This window comes from Xiphophorus couchianus, chromosome 4 (genome assembly GCF_001444195.1).
Source record: "Xiphophorus couchianus chromosome 4, X_couchianus-1.0, whole genome shotgun sequence".
NCBI lineage: Eukaryota > Metazoa > Chordata > Actinopteri > Cyprinodontiformes > Poeciliidae > Xiphophorus > Xiphophorus couchianus.
The window spans coordinates 24,809,303-24,820,236 of record NC_040231.1 but is presented as its reverse complement, the minus strand read 5'-3'; the positions used below and the strand labels follow the sequence as shown (position 1 = coordinate 24,820,236).

The following is a 10,934-nucleotide window of genomic DNA, read 5'->3' as shown; positions in this document are numbered from 1 at the left end:
TTTGGTGAATTGAGTACCTGAAAGAAAATGCCTTTTCAGTAATATTCAAATTCATTGAATATGACTGTAACTATGATTAGTCTGGGGGATGGAGGGTGGAACACGCTTCCATAGCTCACTGTGAAAGTTTAGGTAAGATGTCGTTTTAAATGAACCCACGCTTGCTTTTGTATCGCGAGAGCCCACACACAAAAAAAAGAAAAAAGAAAAGACGTTTTTGGGGAAAGTTGAGCAGAGCAGGGATGGGGAAAGAGCTCTGCGGAGAGAGGGGGAGAGACGCAGAGAGTTTCACTATCCTCTGGAATGCATCCTCTGCTCTGACTTACCAGTGCAGAAACCAGCGCTCAGCTACGCGCGCATGAGTCATCTCCCAAAAGTTACAATGCGCATCCACTTATAGCAGCCGCAGGCGAAAGCTTTAAGTGACTTTTCCTCCTCTGCGCAGTTTTTTTTCCTGCTCAGAGCGTTTATTCAGCTGTTACCTGGAAGTAAGAGTGAAGCCGTCCTGAGTCGCGTCCAAGGCGAATCTCCTTCTCTGGAGAGAAGGTAAAGCACCCTGTTAACTTTGATTTTCTTTCTTTAAAAAGAAAAAAAAAAAAGTCTTATTAGATGATGTAACTGCGAGTATAAGTTGATTTTATTTCATGCGGATTAATCATCTGCGTCTTTTTATTTATGCATTTGTTTTGTTTTGTTTTTTTTTAATAATATTGTTTTTCCAGCTTGCCTCCAGACTGCAGAGGTCCTACGGTGCTGGGGGGGAAACTAGTGGAGTCCGTTAAGTTATTATTATATCACCGAGCACCGGAGTTGCGCTCTGTGGAGAGGACATGCCGGGCAGAAAGCGTGCAGGACGGCTGCTGCAGTTGGCCGTGGCTCTGCTGGCCTCGCTGTCGCTCCTTGGCGGACTCGGAGGCGCTGCAGAGGAGGTGGACACCGAGGACAGCGAGGCGGTGACCAGGCACACGGACACCAGAGCCAACAGGAACAAGAGGAGAGGGGGGACGGATGTCCTCAGAGGGTAATGCGTCTGTCGTTTCTTTTTCTTTTTTAATTGTTTCTTGTTTTCTTCTTTTTTTTTTTTTTGTAATTTAGATTGACATCATTTTAAGCTGTTTTATTTGAACCTCGGAGCAGGTGTCATTACCTCCCGTCCTGCTTTTTGTTTTTTTGAGGAGCACTGTAGGTCAAAATTCATTTTTGTAGGCCTGCGCGCACGCGCGCGCGCGTGTGTTTTTTTAATAAGGCATGCTGAGACCTATGGGTGACATTGTGTGTGATGGGAAGTTTGGAGCAAAGTTTAGTAATTAAATACTGGCAGGAATACCGCATTCCTGCTGACTGCAATAATAAATTACTTCCAAACAAAGAAGGCCATTGGTCTTGTGTGGCTGTGGCAGAAAGAGGAGGGGTAGGTGGAGCGGGTTGAGGGAGTGGAGGGGCTGGAGATGGGGGTTGGGGGAGGACTAACAGCCTAATCCTCCTTTTAGTCAAATGCACCACACCCCAGTTGTGGATAAATCACATCTGCAGCTGTTCACAGTGGGTCATTGCTGGAGAGGTTGTGTGTAATGTGATTTTGTGTGGGCGTGTGTGTGTGACAGAGAGAGAGAGAGACAGACAGACAGAAGGAAAGCAATAAAGAAAGGAGCAAATGCATGCGTCCAGTGATGACAGCAAACAGCTGATGGAGGTCAGATAGGAGACAGCTCCATGAGCTCTCTCTGCAGGCGTTTCTATTTGACATGGCTAACTTTAATGTGTCGCAACATCTGGGTTCAAAGGCAGGAAGTGCATTCCGCCTGCACACTGTGTCACACTGACTTGCCACTGTTTCACACACCCGAGCCGATTCATTATTCACCTCACAGATCTGCTCCGAGTTACGATGCACATCTTCCCTCCGGGACCAGTGTGGGCTCAGCGGGTGATCACAAGTTCACACATGTTGACATGTCCCAGGCCTGTAGGTGGCAGGATGGTCACGATGTTTTCTAGGAGGATGTTTTCCTTATGCAGATGTGGTAAACAGGAAGTTGTTTCTTTTTTTACCTTCAAGTTCACACCAATCCACCTTCTTCCTGCCAACACGTGCAATAATCGCTGTTTCCACTTATGACCAAATCCCATTTCTCTTAAGGACAGTGCCTCATGAAAGAGAGGAATGTGCTGCAATGCTCAGAGAAGGTAGTTTTGAATCCAACTACAAGACTGTCCAGATATATGCGTAGCCCAAACTTTTATACATTTTTTTTAAACTCCAAAAAGTGCCATCAAATTTTCATGAAGTCATTTGGTGTTTTTATAAACCAAAAATCTTGGGAGTTCTTAGTTTTGATTGATTTTGTGAACTGAAATCAAAGGGCAGTTGACCCTTGTTTTAAGTTATAAATGATCTGCCTCTCAGTGCTAACAAAACCACCCAAAACAGTTTTTACCATTTGTAGATTTTATTAAGAGCAGAACAAACCACAAAAAACATTTAGAAAAAGAAAAGTAGAATGAGTTCAATATACAAATATATTATATGTACAGCACAATAACTTAGAGGGGTTGTAGAGATGCTCCAATCAACTGGTCAGAGATTGGAATGGAACAACATTTGGGTCAAGTGCTGGTCCAAAGATTACAATGCTCAATCTTAGCTCATTTGATTTAGTTGTCTTATTCATTGGACAAACCAATACTCAGATTTTGTGCCAAAATGATTCAATCCAAATAATGTACTTTGATGCACTTTTTTTGAGCATAATAAACATTACACAAGGATTAGAGGATTTGGGACGTGTTGTTTAATGCATAGATGGGGAAATTGTTTCATTTTCAGCTGAATTAAAAACTACTACTGCTTTCAAGGAACCTGCACCATTTTTTTTCATTTAGCTGTAACAGTCAGGAGAATGAAATAAACTGAAATTAGCCAGACAGGCTTCAAAGAAAACCAAAAATGTATATTTATTTTTGGAAAATCCTGATTATTGGCTCTCTTGGGCTGCATTTTTATTCTAATGTGACTGTCTGTCCGATTTAGATAAACTTAATGGCAATCTGCATCATAATTAATCAAATAAACTTTGGAAGGAACTTAGGATTTTAGTTACTTATTTAGAGCTCAAAAGTAACGGTGCATTTCTGCTTCTTACTGTCGTTGGTCTTAAATCACAAACATTCAAAGAAACTCATAGGCCTTCGTCGTATTGTTGTGCATTTGCACAGGATATTACGAGCGAGAAATATTGTTTTCTGGCTGTGTGTGGGAAGGAAGAACAGTGTTTGATTTTTTAGCTCATTTCTATAAAGAAAAACAAATTCCCTACAGAACCTTGACATAGATGAAGGTGAACTAAATCACTGGGATTAGAATTGAAATCCTCGTGTTATGGCTTTGTCTAATATGTTAAGAAACTCGAGCAGAGAGCAGCTGTGAATCCGGAGCTCAAGGAAGCTGTCAGCGTTATACACTTTAGAGTCACTTTGGACAAATGTGTGGACAACAGAAACCTAAAATGACCTTGTTTTTCACAGACCGAATGTGTGCGGCTCCAGAAACAGTGCCTACTGCTGCCCAGGCTGGAAGACTCTTACAGGAGGAAACCAGTGCATTGTTCGTAAGTACCTCCTCCCACCATTCACTGGTCTTTGATTCGAAATGTCAAGACAGGACTTAAGTCCCGCTTCGCAATTGGTTCAATTAGATCGCCTGTATTTCAGTTAATAATCAGCGGCAGCGGAAAAGTAGCCTCAGCATTCTTTGACTTGCTGCAGCAGTCAGCAGAGTTAATGAAAAAGAGCTGAAGTAGAGTGAAATAAAAACATAGAAAAGCAGCACCAGAGGTTCACTGCAGTTCAGAGTAAATTGTGGTCCTGTCCTTTCGGATCCATTGTGATCCGTTGCTCCCACTTATACCGCCACACTTTCACTGACAAAGTGTAGGAAACGTCCTTGTTTATGAAATGGAGACAATAAATTAAATGCTTAACAATTTAAAATAGTGATGGATGACCTTCTTATTCTAATTTGCATAGTAGTTTTTACATAGTAGAAGACACAAGTGAAGAAGACTTTATTTTCTAACTAATAGCTTCAAAAGTTTAAAAGAAAGTAACTTATTGACTTGTGGAACGTGTTCTTGCAGGACTTATAGAGTTACGTCAACTTCAGTTTTTTTCACCAAACAAAATCCCCTCTCCACCCCCACAATTTCAAAGTTAAAATTGATTTCTTCATAATAATCACAATTCCATTTTTTTAACACAAAAATAAGTAATTGCATGAAAAAAATTCACTCCCTTCAAGTCAGTATGTAGTAAAAGCTCCTCTGTCTCTGCTTGGAGATCGGCTGCGAATACCTTTTCAAGTCCAGACACAAATTCTCAATTGGATGGAGGACTGGTCTTGGACTAGGCCACATCAGAGCAGCCACCTTCTGTGTAGCTTCAGCCGGACGCTTTGCATTGTTGTCTTACTGGAGAATAAAAATGTTCTCTGAAACTGTAGTTCCCTGTTGGAAACAAACAAAAAGTCCTCCTGCATTTCCTGCATTCACTTTACCCTGCAGCTTTACAAGTATTCCAGGGCCGGATGCCGAAAGCAAAGCAACCCCACAGCATGATGCTGCCACCACCATCCTTCACAGTGTTGAAGATGAATTTATGGTGACATGCTGTGCTTGGTGTTGTATTCTGTTTACATCACTGTTGCTCTGTTGGCGCATTGAGGGAACAGTCAGTCTAAGCCAAGAAGTATCTGGTAACAAATCAGTTCTGGTTTTCTGTTGCTATTTCATAGAAACATTAATGCAAGCAGGTCCAGTTAAATGTTAAATACGGTCAGTTTGTAGTTTGATTCTTTCAGAGCATTTTGGTGCATAGCGATAATTAAACTGCTATTTGTTAAAATCAAAGTGTGTCTAAGGAAGCCAAAAGACAATGTTCTGTTCTGAGTGTGGAGATAAAAGTAAAACAAACAGGAAAATACCCTCGATAGATGAGGAAATTTGTTTCAACTGCATGGTGACAGGAATGAGAAGGGACGAAAAAAGCTCAAAACGCACAAACACTTGTTACGCAAAATGAAAATGTAGTTAATGAGCAATAATTGAATGCATGAGAGATGTAAGTATTTCCCATGTGTGTCCATTCTCTGGAGAACATTATGAGATAACTCTAACTACAAGTGTAATTTCTAAGGAAATGCTTCAAGCCTAAATACAAAGATCCAAAATGTTCTGCTTTCCAAAACTGTAAGCTATGATGGCGATGTGGACTTAAAATTTTATCTCTGTATTTTGTAGTATTTATTGGTTTAACAATAAAAGTGATAGTAAAAAGGCATTTACAACTTTTTTGGAGTCGTTTTTTTAGGCAACTGTTTGGCAATGACATGCATTCACAACCTCATAAAGACAAATATAGCTCCTAAAATCTGCAGTTAAGCTTATTTTGCAATTTATTCACATTTATTAGCCGAACCAACGGTGGAGGAACTAGAAAAAAATAACAATCCCAAGAATAGTGCCATTATTAATTGGAATGTGTTGTTGTTGTGATTAATCACAATCGTTATCACGGCAATAAACTTTTCATGACAACAAAGTTCACGATAAATGCCCGTCCCTACTAGAAACGCACAACCAGACTTAACTCCCATTTTACCTTTAACTTTAGGAAGATACATCTATCTTCCTAAATAAAACTCCTTTATCTTGGAGTTTTACAAGTTTTTTCCTGATGTTTGTTCATGTGCTCCACATAACTGGAAGTAATACAGCTGTTGAGAGTTCGAGCAACGTTGAAGTTGGTTCTGATGTTACTTTTTTCTCCGAGGCATTGTTTACCTATTGCTTTTTTCCCCCCTCCTTCGTCTCCCGGTGTTTCAATCCGGAGACATTAAAGTTTGAGGAGTTTTCAGAGCTGTGTGACTGAGCTCAGGCCGTACAGCTGGCAGGACTCCGGACCCGGCTCTAATGACATGGCTTCGCAGTGGGGTTCTTAGAGAAGGGGTCAGTGGCAGGACTTCACCTGACAGCAGCTGGGAGCAGTGGACCTTGCCAGAAACAGTCCGGGTAGAAAAAAAAAAAGGAAGCAAACGAACAGACTGTGACAACTGGAAACACTCTCTGGCAACGAAACTCTAAGCAGAAAATAGCTCGATCTTTTTGCGATCCTTCTTGAGATTTTACGAATGAAAGCTGAGTCTGAGGTTGAGATCATTGTCTAAGCTGCACCAAAGGAAACTCGTAGCAGAAATTTAAAACCTGCAGTTGACAGGTTGACAAGCAACAGACACAAAACATACATTTTCTCACATGAATAATAACGACAAAAGCTGGCTCCACAGCTCGAGAATCGCACAATATTTTGTCATTTGAATTACAGAGGACGTTTCCGCGGCGTGTTGTTTGACCAAGTGTTTTGTTCCCGTTTTCAGCAATCTGCCGGAGTACGTGCGGAGATGGTTTCTGCTCCAGACCCAACATGTGCACCTGCCCCAACGGACAGATTGCCTCAACCTGTGGATCGAAGTCAGGTCATTCAGCAATTCCTCTCTTCTTGATATGTTTAAAAAAAAAAAAAAAAAAATTTAATGCATCGGTCAGAGTTTAACTGGCTCTACACCAATAGATAAGAATGGAATGGATTTTAGAGAGTTCAGTCCAAATCCCACCTTTATCTTTACATTTTTATTTGGACGAAATAGTTTTAAAATAGCATTTAATCATCTCACAATCAGTAAGAATGTGTAGATCACGAAAATATGCAGGACCGCTAGATTGAGTCTTAGCTCTAGTAAATATCAAATTTCCTGAGCACTGACTAATGTGGCAAAAATAATACTAGGTCAAAGAATCGTCTGAACACATCCAGGACGCCGCCTCCAGATTGGAGCAATGGATACATGTTGCAATCACGTTTTTTGGAAGAGCAGCCAATCTCTTGGGCTGTTGTGTTTGAGTGCGTGTGTGAGCGGGCTATCTGCGGTTGTGTGTGTTTTGGAAAATGTCCACAGTCAACATCTCCTCCGTCTTTCTCTCTCGCAGCTGCCAGCACTTCAGCACTTCATATGTTTAACCAGCAAAAGAAAATCTCTTGGATATTATGTCTCAGCTCAACTGTTGAGAAAACGCTTAGAGTCAATCTTGTTTGTGCTTTAAACATTATTACATGTTTGGGTAATCTGTGAACAGCTCCAACGTTGGTTTGATTATGTGTTTTCACTTTGTTCAACCCGCAGTCCAGCACTGTAACATTCGCTGTATGAACGGAGGAACGTGTGCGGAGGACAACTGTCAGTGTCAGAAGGGCTACGTTGGAAACCACTGCGGTCAACGTAAGAACGACCGCCACTGCTTCCCATCTCCTCCGGACAAACAGTACAGACCAAAAGTTTGGACACACCTTTCTAATTCAATGGGTTTTCTTTATTTTCATGACTATTTATAAGGCAATAAATCCCACTTATTAACCTGACAGGGCAGGTTGACCTATGAAGTGAAAACCATTTCAGGTGACGACCTCTTGAAGCTCATCAAGAAAATGCAGAGTGTGTGCAAAGCAGTAATCACAGCAAAAGGTTGCTACTTTGAAGAAACTAGAATATAAGGGCTATTTTCAGTTGTTTTACACTTTTTTGTTTAGTGCATATTTCCACACGTGTTATTCATAGTTTTTATGCCTTCAGTGTGAATCTACAATGTCAATAGTCATGAAAATAAAGGAAACTCATTGAATTAAAAGGTGTGTCCAAACTTTTGGTCTGTACTGTAGATGTGCTCTCTAACCCTCCAACAAACTCCTACTAAGTATTTAGCACATTTATTTTGCTGATTGACCTGCACCATCAGCTCCATTCAAAATATAGGCGTAAGCACTTGGGGGGGGGGGGACACCCACTGGGTTGTGGTTGTCTTAAAGCTGTGGTTTTGGTGTTTTGGCTGTTGTTGTTGCTGATTTATGGAAACGGAGGAAAGGACGTTAAAGAACAGAGTTCATGCCTGTAAAGCAGTGACTTGGTCATCACAATAGCAGCATATTGCACAGCTTATCAGCTACTTGACTGTAAGTGGTGCCGTAATTTGATTTGAAACTGATCTGGGTTACTGAGTTAATAAATCAGTAGAGAATTAAGGCCATATTTTTTTCAGACTTCTACACATCCTAATACTTATTTTGGCAACCACAGGAATCCAGGCGCATGAAGCAGACCTTTTTTTTTTTTTACAAGGGGTGTGAGAATAGACCGGGGGGACAGCAGGGACCTCACATTTATTAATCTCTTAACAGCTACATGATATCTGCAGAGCGGTAGTCAAAATAATTTCAGCCCGTTTATGACTCTTTGTGGGAGAAACCGTGTTCATTAATGACAACATATTAAAAATCCTGATTGAGACCAGTGAAATATTTATCTGCCAAAGTGGCAAAAATCAGTCAACAGGTCATAAATAGTTCCATAAGTCTTATTAAACACATTATGAGATTTTTAGAACAATACTTTTCTAACTTTTTATCACTGGTAACTGTACTGCAATGTGAACTAACTTGTCTTTGATTGTCTAACTAAGAAGAGCAGAAAAACAAGCTCATATTTGATTTCAAAGAGTAATACTCCATACAGACATCTGGTTTCTGCTTATCTGAGCTTATCCTATCAAGGCAGGTCTAGTTGTTTAAGATGGAAAGTGTCTCCTCCATTGTGATGTGGGAGGAGACACCCATAATGTCCTGTTTCTCAGTCAAAAGCCAGAAGAATGGGCTTATTCCTGTTCTAACTCATCATGCTAACAACTGTTAGCAACATACAATCTCAACCACACATTTTTCCACATTTTAAATGAACAGGAAAATGTTTTAAGTAGTACAAAATGTGTTCGTTGGCTTGTTTCAATGGATTAAGCTTTTTCTGAAGACACAAACAAGCGGACATGTTTATTGGACCAGCGTGAAGATTTCAGTTTTGTCAAGAGAGTAAAGGCATTGTTATGGAGACAAGACTGGCTAACTAAAATGTGAGCAGTATGCTTGAAATTCTCTGGTTTGTCTATGTTGATTGAAATTTAAAAAAAATTAAAGCGGGCAATTTAAACTCTGATAAAAGCAAAATGGGAATGAAAGCAGGACTAATCCATGCATGGTGTAAGGAGCCGCACAGTTTGTTAGTAAAATGTAGTGACCTGGTGGAGCCAACATGAATTGTATTTAAAAACGCTGTCAACACCAGTTCAAATATTAGCAACATAAAAGCAGATTGTAAACAATTTTTGATGGAAATGAAGCTTTAGCTATGCAAACAACAGGATGTTATATCTGACAGTATTTAGACTAAACGCGTCATCTTATACACAGAACCTAAAACCCACTGTGCAAATGTGGCTTGTTCTCCCATAAAAAGGAATAAGCTGTCTTGTTCCCTCATAATTCACAGAGATCCTGGGAAAGACTTTAGCTCGGCAAACAGCTGATTAAATCATTGAGCGCTTAGGTTTGAAGAGTTACTTCCCTTCAGGGATGCAGAATCAAACCGTGCCCCTAAGTGAAATGGAAACAGCAAAAACAAAAAACAAAGTTTATCTGCTTTACACACATGTTCACAATCATTGAGAAAACTTTAATTTGGAATCAATGTCTTCATGTTGTCTCATGGTTATTTTTTGCCTTTTTTCTCTCCCTCAGCGGTTTGTGAAAATGGCTGTCTGAACGGAGGAAGGTGCGTGGCTCCCAACAGATGTGTTTGTACGTACGGCTTCACCGGAGCCCAGTGTGAGAGAGGTAATGAATCCCACACAGCTTCTCTCTCCTCCTCCCCTTCATCCTACATCCATCCCACTTTCGATTTCCTCCACATTCCAGACTCGCTGCTGCTTCTGCTGCTTCCGGACAGGTTTTCAGATCAGCACGTGCGGCTTTTGTAAAAACGTGACTCCACGCTGATCGTTTTGTCGTTTCCTCTGACTGGTCGGTCACGCCGCACGATGAAAGAACTCGGTTTGTCGAAGACCGTTTGTATGTCAGGCTCAGGTTCAGAAATGACCATTATTTTCCACATCTGCTCTGAAACGACACTCTGGGGAGCGTAACGACGCTGTGATCGTGCACTGTTTGGTAACTGAAGACCTCCCATCCTCCTGTGGTTGCTTTTTGGCATATGTAAGCAAAGACTCCCCAGTATACAAGCACACTCAAAGTACGGGCAATCAGTGCTGCGTTTGAGGTGAACGTTCATGTGTTCGAGCTTGTTCTCGTGCATGTTGCAGCAGTGACCTGTAGGGGTCAGTGTGATGGCCTCGTAACACCAATGTTTGGACTGACAGTACAGCTCTTAATTAGTTGCGTCCTTTTAACAAGACGATGCTTCATGGACCTCTCTGTCCTGTAGTTTACATCATTGTTTTCTTTAGACCATCTAACTAGTGAGTGCAATCTAGTCGCCCCTCAGTTTGTTGCCATGCCTTATCTTGTTGAGCAGCCTGCTGCGCGCTCTGCGTTTGGGCTTTTTTCATGTGAAAGTCTGTCTAGATGGTGTGTAAGGACTACTACACACATGTTCGTGGCTACGGGCCCGAAAGCAGAGTCGAAAGGCACATCTGGTTTTAAAACTTAGCTCTGCTAAGCAGAGTGAGGAGAATGCAAACAGACCATTTGCTCTCAGCTGTATTTATATCTTGCATCGAAATGTAACTTTGACTCTGGAATCCCGCCGTATTTTTTTTGCATAAACAGTGTTCTTGCAAACCCAACCATACTCCTTGACGTTGTTTCACACTACAACCTCAGATTTCAATTTATTTTATCTGGAATGGTATGTGACAAGCCAACACGAAGTAACACATGTATTGGATTTAAAATTATACGCGATTTTCATTATTTCTACAAATAAATACTTGAAAAGTGCACATCCGTCTTTCGCTGCAGTTTCAGCTGCGAAGTCTGTTGAG

The 10,934-nt window shown here is 41.0% G+C and overlaps 1 protein-coding gene across 1 annotated transcript in view; it reads left to right on the top strand.

Annotated features, from left to right (window-relative positions):
• Nucleotides 1–242: 242 nt before the first annotated feature.
• Nucleotides 243–10,934, top strand: part of fbn1 (fibrillin 1) — a 69,903-nt gene continuing 59,211 nt past the window's right edge. Inside the window, exons 1-6 of the mRNA XM_028013986.1 lie at nucleotides 243–546; nucleotides 723–1,021; nucleotides 3,526–3,608; nucleotides 6,431–6,529; nucleotides 7,235–7,330; nucleotides 9,673–9,768. Of these exons, the coding sequence (XP_027869787.1) occupies nucleotides 831–1,021; nucleotides 3,526–3,608; nucleotides 6,431–6,529; nucleotides 7,235–7,330; nucleotides 9,673–9,768 (565 nt within the window). The 5' untranslated portion in view covers nucleotides 243–546; nucleotides 723–830. The remainder of the gene's footprint in view (nucleotides 547–722; nucleotides 1,022–3,525; nucleotides 3,609–6,430; nucleotides 6,530–7,234; nucleotides 7,331–9,672; nucleotides 9,769–10,934) is intronic.